The sequence below is a fragment of the Marmota monax genome, unplaced genomic scaffold (assembly GCF_021218885.2).
Source record: "Marmota monax isolate L192 unplaced genomic scaffold, Marmota_monax_Labrador192_F-V1.1 WCK01_AAM20220418_F8-fsc00002, whole genome shotgun sequence".
Classification (NCBI taxonomy): domain Eukaryota; kingdom Metazoa; phylum Chordata; class Mammalia; order Rodentia; family Sciuridae; genus Marmota; species Marmota monax.
In genome coordinates, this window is record NW_026693571.1 from 39696575 (window position 1) to 39718414 (window position 21840).

Here is a 21840-nt window from a genome sequence, read left to right on the forward strand (position 1 = left end):
GAGAAGTTAAATGGGACATGTTGATCTATGTGAGCGTTGATGGCAAATGCAATTCTCCTGGTGACAATTACATCAAATCTGTCTGATCTGGGGAAATGAGAATGACACATGTAAGTGGATAGTTGAGGAATTAGCAGGAAGAGCAGGAGACACCACATGAAAATCTTCCTGAAAACCTCAAGTGTTTCAAGCTATTAAACTTGTTCAACTCTGACAGTGACAGTTGTTTTATAAAGATCAAGGGAGAAAAGAGAGATTTTGTTCACGATGAGTGTGGGGGGGTATCAGAAAAGGGGAGGGGAAGTAGCAGTTGTCAAGGGCTGTGGAAAAGGACATCTTCAGGTGACTGTGAAGCCCCCCTCCTCCTTCTGGGCACATCTGGGCACGAGAGGAGCAATGCCACTCTGCTGCCAGGAGCTGGGGGACCATTACCAACGACCTCTGGTGTGAAGGGGAGGAATTCAGCTAAAAGCCACTGATGTAAAAGAATGTAATTCGACTACTAAATTACCTTTAAGTTTTATTCATACTTTAAAATCAGTCTCTATTGAAGGAGCAAATTGATTTTGCAAAATGGTTTTTAGATGTGTGGGTTTTTTTGTATCCTTGTTGAAAACTACAGGCACATTTTTTGACTGGCTCTGTGTGGGGGTGGTCTGAACAGACACATCTTTGCAGGGCCATATTTCTTCACCCTCTGAAACTCTGGTCCTGAGCTTTTCTTTTCTCCTTGTGCAGAGCCGGGGAAGCCTGCGCATGGGCAGGGGGCTCATTCTTTTTTTCCTCCCTTTCCTCTCCTGTAACCCCTCTTTTTTTCTCTTAGTACTCATGAATAGTACACGGCACAATGCCCCGTGGAAGAGGTACGTTTGTGACATGCAGTCTCTTACGCACTATGTCTGTTGATTGCGGCTTGAGTGGTGGTGGCAGCCATGTGACGGTGGCACTCTGGGGTGGGCCTCAGCTTAATGAAAGCTTCTCCCCAATCAGACGCACTGTGCCGGCTCCTCCCTGTCTGTCCCCTTTTATTCCAGTACACACAGTGAGCCTCTGCTTGGTTTAGCTCTTGATAGCAATGTCACAGTCAAACCTCCTCATGACAAGAATTCAAGGAATCTTCCAAGAGAAGATCCAAGGGCTTGGGTCTCCAGTGTCAGGGGTTTGTTTTGACAATCCCAGCATCAGTTCAGCTGTCCCAGCGCCAACCCCAGCCGAGATTTCCTTCCCTACCACCACAGTCTGCGCAGCCTCCTCTTTCAGAGAGGAGTGAATTAATAGGAGAAAGGAAGGAAAGATCTGTGCTTTTAATCTTTTCAAATCAGAAGCGTTGAGAAAGTAGTCATGGAAAGAGACTGAAAGCAACCAGTCCAAATAGTTTATGTCTGACATAAATTCCCCTTGTGTACAAATCCTTACAGTATAGTACTTGATTTTATTCTATTTTATTTATTTGGGTTTTTTTTTTTTTTTTTTGCCAAAAGGATCTCAGGAATGTGTTCCTTGAAAATAGAGATAAGAGCTGGGTGCAGTGGCACACACCTGTAATCCCAGCGGCTTGGGAGGCTGAGGCAGGAAGATCGCCAGTTCAAAGCCAGCCTCAGCAACTTAGTGAGGCCCTAAGCAACTTGGAAAAACTCTGTCTCTAAATAAAAAGTAAAAAGGGCTGGGGATGTGGGTCAGTGGTTGAGTGCCCCTGGGTTCACCCCTGGTACACCCCGTCCCCCCCCAAAAAAAAAGAAAATAGAGATAATAGTCTCCATTACATAAAAATTCACCCCACATGGGACCTTTTTTTAGGTTGTTTAATTAATACTCAATTTGCTTTTGTAAAATAAAATTTGGGGAAAAATTTAACCATTGAACCTTTTGAATTTGAGACTTGAGGAGGAAGTCAATGCTTCATATAAACAATATGTATCATAAACATGTTTATAATGATTTGAACACCTTTTCCACTTATTATTATCTCTTAAATAATTAATAAAGGGTAATTACAAAAATCTGGGAGATTACAAAAATCTGGGTAAGAAAATAGTTGAGAATCTGACCACTTCCACACTCTTCAAAATAGTTATAAACAATTATAACAAAATTATAGTCATATGAATTAGATATTTTTTTTAAGTTTTCTTCCATTGTTATTTCATGCCATCATCTCAATTCTCTGACATGCAATTTGTATTTAATAGCTATCTTCTTTTCTCTGTGCTTTCTTTAAATTATTTTCAGAACCACAAAATGTGCTTTGGAGAGTTTTTGAAATCTCTACTTTCTTATATAACTCAAATACATAATTGTAATCAGTGTTTTGCTGTATAAAAAGATTTACTCTTCTACTTAGAGATATTAAAATTCATACAGTTTATATGATGTCCAGTATAAGCTAATTTTTTCTAACTGTGCACTCTATAAAAATTGAATCTTTATTGAATATGCTGATTTTTTACTATACCAGTTTATTCTTTCTTCTGTAGCTTCTCGGACTTCTATTCAGAGTGAACTTCATCGAGATAGGAGGTACGATTCTATTTATAATAGAGGGCATATATTCTGGTAATAATGGAAATAAAAGTAGGTCATCAGTTGGCAAATTAAATAATTTCTTTCATAAGTAAAGGAATACTATGCTCTGCCTCATCGGTACATTTCCTGAATTAATCTATAAGTTTGAGTGATGCTTTTACTTGAGAGAAGAAGTGATATAGGCCTGAAAATGTTTTTTTTGACAGTAGTTATTTGCTGAACTTGATTTTAAAGTGTTTATTAAACAACTACTACATGTAAAGCATTGGTGTAAGTGCTTCAAAGAAATGCTTTGCATCTGATAGGTACTTACTTAATGTTGCCTAGATAAATGAATGGATGATAAGATAGAAAATTGATAGAAAGATAAAGAAAAGGAAAGAGGCCATGTGGGGTGGTTCATGCCTGTAATCACAGTGACTAGGGAGGATGAGGTGGGGGGTCATAAGTTTGAGGCCAGCCTCAGGTACTTGGCAAGGCCCTATCTCAAAATAAAAAAAGTGCTGGGGTTGTGGCTCAGTGGTAGAACGCTCGCCTGGTACACGTGAGGCACTGGGTTCAATCCTCAGCATCACATAAAAATAAATAAATAAAATAAAGTCATTGTACACATCTACAATTAAAAAAAATATATTAAAGAAAAAAAAAGGAAAGAGGCAGATGCGCTAAATAGACAACTGGATGGATAAACGGTGGGTGAGTGAGTGTTTGGAAAAAGGAAAGGAAAATTGGCAGAGAATAGTTAGATAAATGAAATAATGGATAGAAGGATAGAAGGGTGGACAGGAGAATAAATGGATAAAAAGGGTTTTGTAAGTCATGATTCCTGCTTTCAAAATTCTTACAGTACAGTGAAGAGTAATGAAAAACAAGGACTTTAGAACCAGGCAGAACCAAGTTCAAATCCCACCATGGACATCGACAAGCTGCTTCACCTCCTTAGCGTCTCTATCCCCATCTTTAAAATGGTGCTGATCACACCTATATCTCAGGTTGTCCTAAGGATTCATGTACACATACTGCTTAAAATAGATTATTAGTAACTCTTGCTATATAGTTAGATAAAAACTATAAGCAGATGTTCTCAGGGATGCAGTTAAAGTTTAATCAGTGATAAGGTTCTACTACTTCCCTGGCTAGCATGAGAATGTTCCTCTGGGCACCGTTTTGATAACAACAGTGCTCTTTTATTTTTATTTTCCAAAGAGTGCCACAGAAAGGCAGAGCAGTTATTATCATCCCTGAGAAAACTCTGAGGCTCAGAAAAATGGATTGATTTTCCCAAGATCACATAATTAGTTTTGTTAGGAAGTCAGATTGAAGATAAAATTCCAACATTAAAAAAGTAGCATCAGATTAAGAAAAGGAGAAGCTAAACTGGGTGCTGTGGTGCATGCCTGTAATTCCAGTGGTTTGGGAGGCTGAGGCAGGAGGATCGTGAGTTCAAAGCCAACCTCAGCAAAAAAAGCAAGACGCTAAAGCAACTCAGTGAGCCCCTGTCTCTAAATAAAATACAAAACAGGGCTGGGGATGTGGCTCAGTGGTCAAGTGCTCCTGAGTTTAATCCCCAGTACCAAAAAAAGGGGGGGAGAAGCTAGGCCTAAATCACTATGCCTCCCCAGTATTACAGATTAATCATCAAATCATAATAGAGTGCTGACACTTCTCAGGGTCCAGTGAACTGAAGCCACTTATGGAGAGCTGTGAACTGGGTGGTATACAGATGGAGTGAGGAGGATGAGGGTATTCTCTGTAGATGGTGATTTTCATTTCAGAACACTCGGTTTAAATTGGCAGAAACCAAGCAATACCAGTGACCAGGGTGTTTTTCTCCCAGGCTCCATATGCTCGTGCTGCAGTCTGCACAGCAGCAGAGCCTGGGAGGGAAGAGACGGAATGGGCCTTATGGTTGGTTCTTGTCCTTATCAGCCAAGGTAATGCTACAGGTTCATCTCTAACTCTTTGAGGCCAGAGTCAGAGGATGTCTGCCATTTGCTCCCCTAAAGCCCGTCTGGGTGTGCTGTTAGAGACAGTCCAGGCCAGTTCTTAAACCGCTTTTGGGGGTCTTGGTTGTTTTTGCTAACCTTTGAACATTTACAAATAAACAACAATAGCTTATTACCAGCCTGCAGAACCTCACTGAGACTTCTTTCCTGCAGGCGCCCAGAGATCACCATTGTGGCAGCTGAGCCTCTGAGGCCAGCCTCCTGGTTTCCAGGAGCCCCACCTCCAGGACTGGGATTTCCTCCAACTCCTGCCCCCGGCCCGTGGAGGCCAAATGAGCTGGTTTCTGCTGAGGTAAATAAACATCCCACTGCCTCTTTACATTTTATTTTTAAAATGAAATTCAAAGATTAAAAATGTTGCCACTGTCACAACACCTTGGCTGTCACCCAGAGATATCTAAAATTTTCCTTCTTTGTTTTGTAGCTCCCGCCTTCTTATGAACAAGTCATAAAAGAAATCAACCAAGTTCAAGTTAACACTACAAATAATAATAATGCTGCTGCCACTCCAAGGCACACTATCACTTCTGCAACTCAGACTGACTTTTCAGAAGACATAGACAACAATCTGCCTCAAAGTAATGCAAGTAATTTGTCTTCTCTAATTCTGACCTCGTTCCAGGGGAGTAATCAGTAGGCTTCCAGCCTTTAAAATAATCTGCAATTTGTGCATAATTCATTGAGCTCTGCTTCTCAGTGATTGTTCACTGGGTGCTTTCTCTATTTGGGTATGCAGTGATTACTATAATAGATCATTCTTAAGAGCTGCAGCCCTAATTTCTTGGGCTCACACAAGTTCATGTCACGAAAACATCATCTGGGTGACTCATGTGTACATGAGTACTGGGTATACATTACCGTGGATGTCCTCTACTTATTCCTTTGAGAAGAATTTTATATTTAGCAACTTAAACTTGATAGGATGCTAAGGGTGATTTTTCTGTCAGGTTTTTACGAAGTATTTTATTAGGGTGACAGAGTAAGTTGCTTTGGAAAAGAAAAGCATTGAAGATGCTGGAATTTTGACAACCAGAGAGAAATGGTTCGTAGATACGTCTAAAAAGAATCAGGAATTTGCCAGGCAAAGTGATGGGATCCCAGTGGATCCCAGGAGGATCTTAAGTTCAAAGCCAGCCTTGGCAACTTAGTGAGGCCCTGAACAACTCAGCAAGACCCTGTCTCTGAATAAAATACAAAAAAGGGCGCAGGGGATGTGACTCAGTGGTTAATTGTCTCTGGGTTCAATCCCTGGCACCAAAAAAAAAAAAAAAAAAAAAAGAATCAGGAATTTCATGGTGTTTTAAAATATGATATAATGAGCATTTTTATATGAACAAATATAAGTTGAAGAACCCTCCTGCAGGAAGCTAAATATAAACATCCATCTATCTCCCCATTGATTTTGCAGTCACTTTTGCTCATGAAGGAAACCAAATTCTCTTGATAGTCCATAAGTATATTTTCAAAATCTGTGTGTCCCTTGTCATTTTGTTCTTTTAAATTATAACACTTGCCACTTTGTTTTGGTCTTGTCAGCACTGCCGGAGCCTCTCAAGCCTCTTCAGCCTTCTCCAGCAGCCTCACCCGGCAATGTCCCCACCAGTGTGGCTCCTTTAATAGTCTTTGATGTTTCTGAAGAAGCAAGTTGTCCAGAAAACCCCAGTGCTCCAAGATGTCCAGTGCCAAAACCAAGATCGAAAAGCAACCTCAGACCAGTAGCTAAAACTGCCCAGAAAATCAGCCCAGCAGTCCCAGAAGAGGAGCCATCCCCAGGCTGGCCCCAGTGTCTGTTGGACAATACCAGCGACTTAGAAAGTCTGCCAAGGATGGACACGATGAACGCAGAGCAAAGCCAAAATAGCATTGTTTCAAGGATCAAAGCATTTGAGGGTCAGACAAACGCAGAAACCCCGGGACTGCCCAAGAAACCAGAGATCATCCCCCGCACACTGCCCCCAAAGCCTGCTGTTTCCTCAGGGAAACCTTCTGTGGCTCCCAAACCAGCGGCTAACAGAGCTTCTGGAGAATGGGACGCTTGGGCTGAAAACAGACTCAAGGTGACCTCCAGGGAAGGGCTCACCCCGTTCTCTTCACCACCAGAACCAGGCAGTGTGCCAGTAACCAAACCCGAATTGCCAAAGAAACCAACTCCTGGCCTTACCCGAAGTGCTAACCACGAGATTCCGGGAGGAGGGCCCGTGGCCGACAGCCCTGATGCTGGGAAGAAAGTCCCCACTCCTGCCCCTCGGCCCTTGCCCCCGAAGAAATCGGTTTCCTCAGAAAACCCCAGCTGCCCTTTGGCTCCACCGAAACCAGCCCCTGTTCCTCCCCGGCTTTCAGTGGCATCACAAGCCAAAGCATTCAGGTCACTGGGAGAAGGGCCCGCGGCCAACCCCCCAGTTCCAGCTCTGCAAAGCAAGTCCCTGGGGGACATTGACCTCATCAGCTTTGATGATGATGTTTTGCCCACCTCCCCTGGGAGCCCGGCTGAAGAATCCCTCAGTTCAGAGCTGCTTCTAGGTGAGTAAAACTCAGAAGTCTGGGGGAACCTAGACTCATGGTGGGGGGCACCTTCAGTATCACTTGCTTCAGTATCACATTGTTTTGTAGCAATATGGAAGTTAGTGCTTGAGGTGTGCAAATGATTGTGTAGAGATGGGAATGAACAGAGAAATTAAAAAACTTGGGTCTGGGGCCGTAGCTCGGTGGCAGAGCGCTTGCCTAGCATGTGTGAGACACTGGGTTCCATCCTTAGCACCCCATAAAAATAAATATCATAAAAGCAACTCTGTTCATCTACAACTATAAAAAAAGTTAAAAGAAACTTGGAGTGAGGTGGAGGTTGGAGGCAGAGAAGGAAGGGAAGAGGGAGACACGGCATCCATTATCACTCTGGACCAGAAGGAAGCACCCAGGGGTTAAGGTTCAACCAGGCTGTGGGGCTGGCTTGCCTTGCTCTGGCAGGTGGAGAATTCAGGCTTCACATTAAAAGGGTCCAGGATGTTGGAAAGTTGGAGAACATTGCACAAGGTGGGTTGCAGCAGGAGCTTCTCATAGACAGGAGATCACGCAGTGCCCCAGAGGGGCCCAGCTGGGAGAGCCAGGAGAGGAGCCAACCAGGTGGGGGTGGCAGGAGCAAGGAGCAAGGAAGACCCGGCACATGTTGCAAAGATCTTTTTTTTCGGGGCTGGGGATGTGGCTCAAGCGGTAGCGCGCTCGCCTGGCATGCGTGCAGCCCGGGTTCGATCCTCAGCACCACATACAAACAAAGATGTTGTGTCCGCCGAAAACTAAAATAAATAAATAAATAAATGTTTTAAAAAAAAAAAAAAAAAGATCTTTTTTTTCTGCAGTCTGCTCAGAACATCCTCCTTTGGGAATGAAAATTTGTGTAAATAAAATACAACAGTTCTAAGTTTGCTGCCAAGATTGGGACAATTAAATTTCCCACGAGGCAGAGAGTGTTTTTTTCGTGCACACTGTTCAGGGGGTAGGTGCAATGGTAAAGCTTATCTTTGATTTGTCAAACTAAGCTGATCTGCTTGTCATTGACAATTTTTTTACTACTTTTACTACTGTTTACGTATCTGGGTAGAATTGGTGAACATAATGTAATAGTATTTTCAAAAATTAAGCTGTCATCTTATAAATGTTTAACCAGCTTTGGGCTGGAGTTGTGGCCCAGTGATAGAGCACTCACCTAGCATGAGCAAGGCACTGGGTTTGATCCTCAGCACCACATAAAAATAAGTGAATAAAATAAAGGTATTGTGTCCTAACTACAACTAAAAAAATACACACATATATATATATTATATAGATATTTAACCAACTTTAAAATTATACAAACTCTATGATTTCAAAACTAAACTCTGGAGAGCACAGAGTAGTTAATGATAGTAAGCACATATTTATTAAATATTTATCATGCACAGAACATTGTAACTGGCTATGACTTATAAACTGAAAAGACATACCTTTTGTCCACAAAGGATAGAAAGAAAAACATTAGAATATATTGAGCTTCTGCAATGTTCTTAACACTCTGCCGCATACTCAGACATATTTCATTTAATGCCTAACAACTCAGAAACTATTTAATTTCATACAATATCCCTGTGTGAGAAATCATTTCCTTTGTCAGTTTGCAGACAAAGGAAACAAGGCTGAGAGAGATCAATGGATACTTGCTTAATGCCATAAAGCTAACAATTTTCCAAGCCAAGATTCAAACTTAGTCTTTTTATACTAAGTCTTGTTTATTTTTTAGGATATTGTGTTTATTGTCCCACATCTTCATGATTCCTTAAGCCAGGCCACATTTTTAAAACTTTTTGCCAGGCACAGTGGTGCACACCTGTAATTCCAGCGGCTCAGGAGGCTGAGGCAGGAGGATTGCGAGTTCAAAACCAGCCTCAGCGACTTAGCAAGGCCCTAAGCAACCCAGTGAGACCCTCTCTGTAAATAAAAATGTTAAAAAGGGCTGGGGATGTGGCTAGGTGGTTAAGTGCCCCTGGGTTCAATCCCTAGAACAAAAAAAAAAATCTTTTGAAGTCTTTGTTAATATCATTTTCTTCCTTAAATCTTTCTGGTGTTCACAAGCCTCAGAGACAGGTGGCAATGGATAAACCCAACAGCAGGAAGTTATTAAGGCACGGAAACAGTACAAAAGAAAGAACACCCTTTTTAGAGTCTGTTAGATGCTATGGGAATGCCAGCTTGGTTACTAACTGCTGAGAATTTATCCTATATCATCAAGCAAATAATTATAGTCATATTTGAATAGGAAGATCAACGGTATATTCAACATGAATACAGCCTCATACCCAGCCTTTTGTTTCTTGATTTCTGCCGCTTCGTTACACAGCATTTAATTATTAGGGCAGTCTTTTAGCAAAATGTGTAATTTACTTGTCCCACCTTTAACCACGGCTGTCGACTATGAAGTTAGACTAAACTGGACACTCATCTTCTATCTGACCTCCTCCTCCTGTGTTGGGCACCTCGCTTTGGGACCAACACACATCCAGCCTTCCCCTGAGAAACCTTGAGATGCTTCTGGAGGCTTCTCACTGTGTCACACACTGGCTCGGTTTGGATTTGGCGTCTACCAGGCTCGGCCATGATTGCCACGTGACCTTTGGCGGTTGTTTAACCCCGCAGTACCTCAGTTTCCTCATTTAGAAGACTGGATACTGATGCTCCTCGTGGAGTGTCTTGCAAGAATCAAGTGTGGTTTTGCAGGAGAGCCCCATCACAGGGTCTGAAACATGGCAAGTGGGCATCGGGTGGTGTTTATTGCTGTTACTTCTCTGCCTTCCTGTCTGTCCAATCCGTTACCCTCACCTGCTGGTTTTGCCTTCTGAATGGCTCCCAAGTCTGTCTCTCAGTTTCTCTCTCTCCTCATTTTGTCTGCGTGCACAGGGCGGGCAAGTGCTCCGAGCATGAGCTACATCCCAGGCCTTTCTCTTTTTAATTTTTCTAAAATTTTGAGGTAGGGTTTCTCCAAGTTGCCCAGGCTGCCGCGGCCTCCTGAGTGGAGTGAACTCAACCTGTTACCCTCTGTACTCTGGCCACCGAGGGGTTTTTCGAGAGAGCTCACTGGCCTCTCGTGCTTTCCTGCCTGCTCTCCTCCAAGGGCTTTTCCAGTCTCCAGGCTGGGATTGATAGGGGGCTTTGTGGCTTGTTGATGGTATTTCAGTAGCATCCTCATTTCAAAAAAAGGTTGATGATCTCTTTGTGAAACCTGGCCTGATCGTCCAGGCATCTGCCAGGCCCAGGAGAGGAACACAGGTGCAAGGAGACTCACAAATACATCTTTCTTTCTCTTTGTCTTCCCTCAAAAATAAAGAAAATCTAATAAAATAGTGTTCCCAAAAATGAAGTTGCCATATTAATCTCAGGAAATAGAGATCAGAAAATACTGAAGCTATGAAAACGTTGTAAAGATTAGAAAAATTATTAAAGGAAAACTCATAAAACAGGCAATTTAATATTGGATTCATTTCTTGGATAGAATGCCTTCCAGGTTAATGTCATGGAGCTCAGAAGCATTAGCAATTCCACTTCACACCTTTACAAATCACACCCAGTTGCTTAAAAAAAAAAAAAAAGAATGCTTCTGCTGTCAGCCCCATTGCGCAGACCAGAATAATAGTTTAGCAGCCAATTTCTGCTATTAACAGAACTCAAGGGAAAGAAATGACAGAAAATCCAGCCGAAGTGAAACTAATTACGACGTCGGCAAGCACATTATTAGAGACAGGTAATGGGTGGAAAACTACTTTATCATCAGTGTTTTTCTCAACCTGGTAATGAAGAACATGCAGAGAGAGATAGGTGTAAAGGGGCCTGCTTGTTTGGTAGCAGATGCAGAATAATTGATGTTGGTGTGAGGGACTGAAAGGAGGACAGAAAACATGGCAAATAAAGGTAGAGAAACTGCCCGTGGCCTCCTTAGATTTGGTAGGAGAGTCTTCTTTTAATGCTCTGTGTCATTTCTGTAGAAGCAGGGGTGTTCGAATGTAAAATTTTGGCAGCAAGCGTCTTTACCCCTATTGAGGTCACAGATCTTTAAGAATCTGATGTAGCCTATAAATCTTTCATTTTTCCATTATTTCACATGTGGACAATTTGAGGTCCAACTTCCAGTGTTTCGAGGGCCATCTTGGGCTCCAGATTAAGTGTTTCAACCACACAATATTGGAAATAAGCTTTAGTGGACTGCTTTAATAAATTATGGTGTATCCATATAATATTGTGTGATAATTAAAAAGCAGGCAGACCTACTATCTCCTAATGTGGGCCAAACTCCAAGTTGTCATTAGGTGAAAAATACAAGGAACAAAATAGTGTCCTGGTATTTTAGCTACAATTTACATGATTCCATGTAAATTGCAGTCCATGGGCACATGTTAATCTTTAAAAAATAGTTTATCATCTTTTTAAAGGTCATGTGCAAGCATGGCACTGTGGTGCATACCTATAATCGCAGCAGGTTGGAAGGCTGAGGCAGGAGGGTTAGAAGGGTTACTATCTCAAAATTAAAAAAGAAAGGCTGGGGATTTGACTCAGTGGTAGAGCACTTCCCTGGCATGTGCAAGGTCCTGGGTTCAATCCCCAGTATTGAGAAGAAAAAACAAAGTCATGTACAGTGTGTTTGGAAGGGTGTATTAGAAGCTGATATGACAGAGGTCTTTTAGGGGGGGAATTAGGTAAGCAGGAGAGGATGGGGGCCTGGTGTTCCCTGAAAAACTTTGATTCCATGTAAATTGCAGCCCATGCACACATGTTAATCTTTAAAAAATAGTTTATCATCTTTTTTTAAATGGCTGAACATAAATGTAATTAGGCAGAGAGAAGCTATGAAAGTTACTTCTTATCTTCTTTGCTACAGAAAAAGAACTGCTTCCCCGGCTGATCTTTAATATGATTAGAAATTACAAAAATAATAAAATTGTGGAGTTGTGGGTAGCTCAGTGGTAGACATGCTTGCCTAGCATGGGTGAGGTCCTGGGTTCCATCCCCAGCTCTGTACCCTTCCCCAAAAAAAGTGAATTTTCTGAAGAATCAAGGTTACATGAACTAAATATGTCTAAATTAGATAAATTGGAAACACTTATCTGGTATTATCTCCTTTTAAATAGAATGCAGAAAAAGGAGGGTGTATGTGTGTGTGTGTGTGTGTACTGGGTATTAAACCCAGAGTATTTTACATGCACTCTACCACTGAAATATGCCCCCAGACCCCCCAAAAGTTCTTATTTTCCTAATTACTTCATGGAAAAAATGATGGCCATTATTGCCTTGAAAAGACAACTAAGAGAATAGGAAATTTTTTTCTCTTTAAGTAATTTTTGTTGTTGTTGGTTTGGCATAGGTGTTATTTGAGCTTAATCTTATAACTTTTTTCCTTGTGATTGGAAAAGAATTTGGGGGAAAAAAATTCAGTTATAAAGCCAAAATGTATTTGTTGTAACAATCAGTCCAGAGATTTTTGTTACAAAACAATTTTTTTTCTCTCTCCAGTCCAGTGTGAGCAAACCATACAGCCTTCTGTCTGGACACACCACACCAACAAACATTTCACGTTCATAGACTTTTTTCCTACTTTTTACTAAAAATTTCATCACAGCACACCTATTACTTAGCAGGCCACTCTCTGCTTGCCGCAGTGGGCTGAAATTCTATCATAATTCAGTGTTTTCTCTGTTGGCAAATGTTCAAGTTGTTTCCTCTTTTGTTTTTTTTGGTGGGGGGAGGGCAGGTACTGGGATTGAACCCAGGGGTGCTTAACCACTGAGCCACATCCCCAGCCCTTTTTAAATATATTTTATTTAGAGACAAGGTCTCCCTAAGTTGCTTAGGGCCTCACTAAGTTGCTGAGGCTGGCCTTGAACTCATGATCTTCCTGCCTCAGCCTCCTGAGCTGCTGGGTTTACAGGTGTGCACCACCATGCCCGGCTCCTTCTTCTTCCTTTTTTTTTTTTTAATATTTATTTTTTAGTTTTACGTGGACACAATATCTTTATTTTATTTTTATGTGGTGCTAAGAATCAAACCCAATGCCTCACGAATGCTAAGCGAGCGCGCTACCACTTGAGCCACATCCCCAGCCCTCCTTCATTTTTAATTTGGGGTTTTTCTTGGTGAAGATGTGTTGTAATAAATACATTTTTACTCCTACTAGTGCTTTTTATTTCCGAAGAGTGTATTTCCAAAATAAGCACATTTTAAATTGTGAACAGCAAGAATCTTTTGCTGAGTTCCAAACAGGTTGATCATAACCCATACATAGAGGTTGAAATTCTGTCAGGCTTGTGGCCTGGTAAAACTGCTTTCCAATTCTCCTGTGGAAGTTTCATCGGACTTATTTACCACGCCAACATGTTGCCCGATATGTACGACAAATTAGGTCCCATCTTAAGTTCCACTTCCAAGGCCATAGTAACAGGCGCCTGAGTTTTGTTGAATGCAATAGTTGTTTCTATGACCATTGGAGTCTTTGAAGCGCAGCTGCATTTTAGGACAATACTTTTCCAAATACAAAAGTCACTTGCTGTTAAGGGGTTAGGAACTTTAATCAGTTTAGCAAATACCTGTGGTCCAGGTTCCTACCTGGCTCTGCCTGCAGTTCCCAGACACAAAGTGCTGTCTGTGCTTTGAATGTGGCCCACTTATCATTTCTATGAGAAAAAAAAAAAAAACACCCCTCTCATGTAAAGATTCAGAAAGGGAGCTTCAGGGGCTGGCGATGTAGCTCAGTGGTTCAGGACCTGGGTTCAGCCCCCAGCGCTGCACACAAGAGTTATCGCCAGACTGCAGAGAGCTGCCCACCACCATCAAGATGGGAAACTCCTGCTCCTTGCTGAAGTGAGGCTGTTTGTCCTCCCCTCTGATCTGAACTCCATGAACAGATCCAGTGGATCACAGCCAGGACAACATGCAGACAGAGAGGCGAAACGGAGCCCAGAGCTCTCTGAGCACAGCTGGGGCACGTCGTCCAGCAGCCCACTCAGGCCAGACACCCTGCAGAGGTGGAGACCAAGGCTTCCTGGCCCTGCTGGGTGGAGAAAGGAATATTTTTTAGCAGAGACATGTATCGTAGAGCGCACATGATCTGAGGGCCAGTTATGGAAAAGCAGCTGATGGTGTTAAAAATGAAAGACCCAAAGAGAGGGTAGGCAGCGAGGACACTTTGAGTATCTTGTATATAATGCTATTTCAATTTAAAACAGAAAATGACTGGAGCCCATCACAGGACAGCTGAGTTCCACCCCCATGGTGTGCAGGGTTCAGGGCAGGGTTCCCCAAGGCCACCCCTACATCAGGAAGCACCTTTTGGGTGCCCCTTTGCCCAGCTCCTCAGGAGCGTGCATTGGCCTCTTCTCTCCTCTCTCTGCCCCCCTCGTCTGTGCCCTCACTCCTGGAATCCAAGACTGTGTAGGTGGCACTGGCCTGGAATTTAATTTAAATTATGAAAAAATTTAAGTCATTCCATGCTCAAGATTTTCTTCCCTCTCCACACCCAGCCCACCCAGGAAACATTAACTAAAAACCATACTAATGACCAACATCCCAAGCAACTGTTAAAGCACAAATGCCACTTAAAAGGTAGAACTACGCGAACAGACATCAGCCTTAATCCTTTTCTTGAACTTTTGATCCCCCCCCCCACACACACACACACAGAAAACAGAGCCCGGAGAGAACTGAAAGAATGGGATGTAATGACCAAGTGCTTTGGTGGGAGTGGGGAGAGCTTGAGGGCAGGGGCAAGGGCAAGTCCCTTCCGGGGTCAGAGGTAGCTGGTGGCTCCATGAAGACAGTGGGTTCCAATAGGCCAAAGAAGCAGAGCAGGGACGTGGCACTGGGATGAACAGAAAGGAAGGATGCAGAAGGAAAGATGTTATGTTTCTCTCTTTGAATAAAATGTATGCCAAGACTGAATGGATTCTTCACACTCTTTCATTTTAGCTAATTGTACTTACAATAGATGACCCATTCAGAGCATTCAGATTTGGTAATATATGCAACAATGGGCTGTAATATAAATGAACCAGCTCCTTTTTATCCATTGGCACTGCTGTGTCCTAAGGGCCAAGTGTATATTCTTCAAGTTGGAGGAACTGTTAGAATAGCTTGAACTTTTGGGGAAAAGGGATAAACAATATCATTAATGGAGCCCTTCCCTCCTGTTAGTTAGCTTTCTGTAACTGTGACAGAAAACCTGAGAAAATCAACTTACAAGATTTATTTTGGCTCATGGTTTCAGAGGTTCCAGTGTGTGGTCAGCTGGCTCCATGGTTTCTGGGCCTGTGGTGAGGCAGAGCATCATGGCGGGAGTACATGGTAGAGCAGAGCTGCTCACCTCATGGCCGCCAGGAAGGAGAGAGAGAGGGAGGGAGGGAGGGAGGGAGAGACACTGGGAGCAGTATATACCCTTCAGGGGCACACCCACAGTGACCCACCTCTTCCAACTAGGCCCCAGATCCCAAAGATTCCACCACGTCCAATAGTGCCAGACTGAAGGCCAAGCCTCTGGCATAAGGCTTTTGGAGGCTATGTAAAATCCAAACCTTAACTTGTTTCTCTTCTGTCCACACCTGAGGTCCTTCCACTTGCTCTACGTTTTCCTTTTTCAATAGTGCTTCTCACCTTCCTGTGTGCCCCACAAATTGTTGACCTATTATATTTACTGTTAGTTATCTCTATCTCCACCTCCCCACTCCAACAGAAGCTCCATGATGACATAGTCTTTCCTTTGTTCTCCAGTACATCCCCAGCTCTTGAATAGTGTTCAGTATGTTGCAGGCACCCAGTCACACTACATGAACAATCGTGCAAAAGCAAACTGCAAAGAAATTGATATAAAATGGTCCTACATTTGTTTTTCAAAATATCTGCATAATAATAGAGATAATATAGAAAAATCTCTGGACAGACATACCAAATTTTAGACATGACTATTACTACAGAGATGAGGTTGCGAGTGTTTCTCTATGATACATATTATTGCTTCATATTTTTTTACAACATTACTTTGAAGTAAAAAAATAATATGATCACAAAATAAAAAATTAAGTCAAGGAATTTGGCTAAACCTCAAAGCAAGAGCTTTGTTTCTTGGGGGACGTAGGTTTCAGTGGGAGAAAATTGTACTATAATAGAATCTTTTATTTTTAGTTTGATGATGTTCTTTTGCTATCTTAAATTGCCTGCCTGCCTGCCTCTGCCTACCTTTCTTTCATTTAGTGGTGCTGGGAGTCGAACCCAGGGGCTCACAAATGCTAGGCGGTGCTTTGCCACTGAATTATACCCCCAAACCTTAAACTGGTTTTCTGAACTTAGAATTCACCTCATTTGTGAGCCGATGGGTTTTCATCAAGGGGTCAGCTAATATTTTTTTCATAGTAGCCTAATAATAATCATCTTAGCTAACACATAATCTGGAGACCTAACCTAAGTGGAAGATTAAACATAAAATAGGCTTGTACTTTATCATCCTAACTCCCTACCTACCACTGATACTAAGACCAAATAAGCAAACATGTGAGTGTTGGGTGCAGTGTAATCCCAGTATCCAGGGAGGCGTAGGCAGGAGGATCTCAAGTTCAAGGCCAGCCTCAGCAACTTTGGGAGGTCTTAAACAAGTTAGCAAGACCCTGTCTCAAAATGAAAAATAATAATTGTGGGGATGTGGCTCAGTGGTTAAAAGCCCTTAGGTTCAGTACACAGTACCCGCCACCCCCCCAAAAAAGTCAAGCAAGTGGCCAGCAAATGATGCTATTTGTAGGGTGCATAATGGTGTGATTGCCTGAGAGCCAGGTGGAAGGGAAAGGGAAGGGTCATATTGCTGAAAGGGCTTATTCTTAGATCAGCTCTTTGTGTGTCCTGCAGCAAAAGGCTTATGAGCTGCGGGGCATCACAGGCAGAACCTGAAAGCTGCTCGCCACAGGAGCGTGGAGTGCTGGTAGAGGGGGCACCTCCCTGTAGACCAGATCCACAGAGCAGTGCCAAGTTACAGCACGCACAGTTCTGTCTCTGGTGTAATAAGGGCCGTCAGCCTCCTAAGGCCTGACATCTGTAAGAGCATTCACTATAGAGCATTGTATTAGTCAGGGTTCTCTAGAGGAAAAGAATCAACACGAAGTGTAATTATTTAAAAAAAAAAAAAAAAGGGACTTATTAGGTTGGCTCATGCAACCAGAAGCTGGATGGTCCACAATGGCCATCTGCAGTCTGGAGAGCCAGAAGAACCAGTAGCCACACAGTCCTAGAGGCTGGAGCCCCAGAACAACAGGATCAACAGTGCTACAGTGGTCTGAGGCTGAAGGCTTCTGGGGAATCACTGGCAGAGTCCACTTTGAAACAGTGAAGAAGCAAGAGTCCGATATCCTCAGAGGATCACAGTAGCAGTCAAGAGCCCCTTCAAGAAGAATCAAGCTTGCATCTTGCATCTTGCATCTGCTTCCTTGTTCTTCCAACTTTTATTCCATCCAAGCCATCATCCTACTGATTGGTGCTGCCCATGCTTAGGGAGAGTCTCCACTTTAGTTGGCTATCCCACATGCCAGTCATTCCAAGACACACCTCATTGACACACCCAAATTACTTTTTTTTTTAGTTGTAGATGGGCACGTATCTTTATGTGTTTATTTTTATGTGGTGTGGAGGATCAAACCCAGGGCCTCACACGTGTGAGGCAGGTGCTGTACCATTGAGCTACAGCCCCAACCCCTCCCATAATACTCTTAATCCTTGGCATCCCTTAATCCAATTAAGTTGACAATTCAAATCGACAATTATAAGCATCTTATTTTACTTTTGCTCATCTATTTATTTTTACATTTCCAATCTTTAAAAAAAAAAAAATTACAGTCATTTCCCCAAACCACTGAAAAGAATATTTACATTAAGGAAAAAGTCCAGGGCTGGGCTTGTCGCTCAGTGGCAGAGCACTTACCTAGCACATGCGAGGCACTGGGTTCAATCCTATATATAAAAAAACAAATAAAAAATAAAAGTTAAATTCTTTTTTTTTTTTTGAGAGAGAGAGAATTTTAATATCTATTTTTTAGTTTTCGGCGGACACAACATCTTTGTTTTTGTATGTGGTGCTGAGGATCGAACCCGGGCCACACACATGCCAGACGAGCGCGCTACTGCTGCTTGAGCCACATCCCCAACCCAGGTTAAATTCTTAAAAGAGAAAAGAAAATCAAAAAGTCCATTTCCTTCTGTTAAGAAAAAAAGTTTTATAGTTATGTTTTTGTTTTAAATACTTTCCCTAGGTACATACTATCCATTTAAAATAAATCAGTAAAGATGGTAAAATGCTGTCACGTATCCTTGCCCCAAAATTAAATACTTGAAAGGAGATGTCTTTATTTTATTTCTGGAATAAAACATTTTTTGTGTTCTGTCACTGGAGTGTAGAACTTACTGAACAGTAGTTCAAGTCCAAGGCTGCCCCTTTCCCACGCTGGACAGGGTGCTGGAGGAGGAAGGCCTTAGTGGTACTTTGGGTAACTATGTCAGTTTATGCACAGCGAGGTAGGAGAGAAGAACTCTTCCTTCCTGGGGGATCCGGGAGGGTTTATGGTTTGGAAAGATGGTCTCATTTCAGTTGCCCCTCATTTTCAGGCAGACACTTATGAAATGAAATGATTACACTCCCCTGAAAGCTCGCTTTACATAATTCAGGATTGTCCTGGACCTCTCTCATCACAGAGGAAGAAAAGCCCTATGAATTATTTACAGAGCACTAAATTATTTCCTTTTATGAGCTCCAACTTTGTTTTTGTCTCTGTAAACCGAGATTTTGTTTATCCATGAATAGTTTTCCCTGGGGCATGAAAAATATGACTCGTAAATTATGAATGAGGTTTTTTGTTTGAGTTCGTGTTAACTAAAACATGCAAAATAAACTATGTTTTCCATTAGATCCCTTTCAGCTCCCCACAAAAACTGAACCAACGAAAGAAAGAGCAATTCAACCAGCAGCCGCCAGGAAGCCCACTGTAATTCGAATTCCAGCCAAACCAGGAAAATGTAAGCACTTCTCCGCCTTCATATTTATTTGCATTTCCAAGAGCCTGGGAGAATATATATGCTAATTTATCCATGTCTGCTTTTGAAATTATTGGTAACTTGCTATTTATTATTCATAGTCATGGACATTCAAAAGCAAGGTGTTTTCTCTCAATTCTTTGCAGAATTAGCACAGTAAATTTGAATTTCATTTTTACGTAAGGTTGTGTTTACACAGAGAGACTGCATGGAGAATGTAAGTCTCAGAACAATTGTAGTATCCCATGTTGGTGCCTCTGGTAAAGGTTGAGGGGAAAGTAATTGAAACTAATAGCAAATGAAGTTGTATGATTTCATCAGGGGTGTATTTTTCCAATCAGCATCATTTAAATATGGCTATGTGTGAATTGTGTGAAAAGCTGTATACAAAAGCTTTAAAAGCATATAACAATGGATGAAAATTCCTTCTTTCTTCTTATGATGGCTCCATTGCAAGGAATAGTACTTTTAAATTACTCCATGCATTTTTAGTTGATTTTTTCATTTGATTTTTAAGTAGTGCAATAGATGAAATTCTGTATGAGCTTTAACAAGTACTTCAAAAAGAAATATGAGGAGGGGAGGGGAGGGGGCATGGGGGCAGGAAAGATGGTGGGATGAGATGAACATCATTACCTTAGGTACATGGATGACTGCACATGTGTTACGACTACATTGTGTATAACCAGATGAATGAAAAGTTGTGCTCCATTTGTGTACAATGAATTTAAATGCATTCTTCCGTCATGTATAACAAATTAGAACAAATTTTTAAAAATTTTTAAAAAGAGGGCTGGGGATGTGGCTCAAGCGGTAGCGCGCTCGCCTGGCATGCGCGTGGCACTGGGTTCGATCCTCAGCACCACATAAAAATAAAATAAAGATGATGTGTCTTCCAAAAACTAAAAATAAATATTTTTAAAAAATTTTTAAAGAAAAAGAAAGAAAGAAAAGAAAAAGTGGCGCACGCCTGTAATCCCTGCATCTCAGGAAGCTGAGGCAGGCAGATCCCAGTCCAAAGCCAGGCTCAGCAACTTAGTGAGACCCTGTCTCTAAGTAAAATATAAAAAAGGGCTGTGGATGTGGCTCAGTGGTTAAGCGTCCCTGGGTTCAATAGTCAGTACCTTAAAAAAAAAAAGTGACATTTAGGGCTGGGGATGTAGCTCAGTAGTAGTGTGCTTGCCTACTAGGCACAAGCCCCTGGGTTTGATCCCCAGCACTGCAAAAAAAATAATAAAATAAAGAGAGAGCGAAATTTGACATTTATTGTAATGGAAAAGCCAAAAGGCCAAAACTGTTCATTTTAGGCCCCAGAGATTTTTTAAGTATGGGTAGAATTGCGTGTGTGTGTGTGTGTGTGTGCGCGCGCGCGCGCGCACGCGCGCCCAGGTCTTCAACCTGTTCCAGCCCAGTACTGTCTTGCTGGCATGCACTTTATTTTAGGGGTTGGTTTTTTCTGTGAAGCACTACCAAGAAGAATTATTGGTTTTGTCTCTTTTTTTATTTTTATTTTTTAAATTTTTTATTGTTGGTTGTTCAAAACATTACATAGTTCTTGATATATCATATTTCACACTTTGATTCAACTGGGTTATGAACTCCCATTTTTACCCCATATACAGATTGCAGAATCACATCAGTTACACATCCATTGATTTACATATTGCCATACTAGTGTCTGTTGTGTTCTGCTGCCTTTCCTATCCTCTACTATCCCCCCTCCCCTCCCCTCCCCTCCCCTCCCCTCTTCTCTATCTGCCCCCTCTACTGTCATTCATTTGTCCCCCTTGTATTATTTTTCCCTTTCCCCTCACTTCCTCTTGTATGTACTTTTGTATAACCCTGAGGGTCTCCTTCCATTTCCATGCAATTTCCCTTCTCTCTCCCTTTCCCTCCCACCTCTCATCCCTGTTTAATGTTAATCTTCTTCTCATGCTCTTCGACCCTACTCTGTTCTTAGTTACTCTCCTTATATCAAAGAAGACATTTGGCATTTGTTTTTTAGGGATTGGCTAGCTTCACTTAGCATAATCTGCTCTAATGCCATCCATTTCCCTGCAAATTCTATGATTTTGTCATTTTTTAATCAATCAACAAGTACATGAAAAAATGCTCACCATCTCTAGCAGTCAGAGAAATGCAAATCAAAACCACCCTAAGATACCATCTCACTCCAGTAAGATTGGCAGCCATTATGAAGTCAAACAACAACAAGTGCTGGTGAGGATGTGGGGAAAAGGGTATACACTTGTACATTGCTGGTGGGACTGCAAATTGGTGCAGCCAATTTGGAAAGCAGTATGGAGATTTCTTGGAAAGCTGGGAATGGAGCCACCATTTGACCCAGCTATTCCCCTTCTCGGTCTATTCCCTAAAGACCTAAAAAAAGCATGCTACAGGGACACTGCTACATCGATGTTCATAGCAGCACAATTCACAATAGCAAGACTGTGGAACCAACCTAGATGCCCTTCAATAGACGAATGGATAAAAAAAATGTGGCGTTTATACACAATGGTTTTGTCTCTTGATGGTTTTGCCATTAACTGACGGCTCTCAGTCCAGTAGCTAGAAGATTGAACTGAGTTGCTGTGAACAATGAGGAGGAGAAAAAGTCAAGGATCTCAAATTCTGGTGGTTTCTCACTTCTTATATTGTAGTGTGAGTTAAAGAACAGGTGGTATATTTCTTTTGACAGTGTCATAGAGCTCAGAAATCAGTAAATGATAGCTCATCAGGC

General features: G+C 42.0%; 1 protein-coding gene across 7 annotated transcripts in view; it reads left to right on the forward strand.

The window, feature by feature from the left end:
• The window catches only part of Sh3d19 (SH3 domain containing 19), a 181970-nt gene that overhangs the window by 123465 nt on the left and 36665 nt on the right, over positions 1-21840 (forward strand). Inside the window, exons 4-9 of one of the 7 annotated variants that reach the window (XM_058583922.1) lie at positions 824-863; positions 2475-2517; positions 4683-4821; positions 4954-5116; positions 6066-7049; positions 18975-19082. In XM_058583922.1, the coding sequence (XP_058439905.1) occupies positions 848-863; positions 2475-2517; positions 4683-4821; positions 4954-5116; positions 6066-7049; positions 18975-19082 (1453 nt within the window). In that variant the 5' untranslated portion in view covers positions 824-847. Of the gene's footprint in view, positions 1-823; positions 864-2474; positions 2518-4438; positions 4458-4682; positions 4822-4953; positions 5117-6065; positions 7050-18974; positions 19083-21840 lie in introns of those variants that run through there. The other 6 variants (XM_058583924.1, XM_058583919.1, XM_058583918.1 and 3 more) reach the window with 6 other exon arrangements.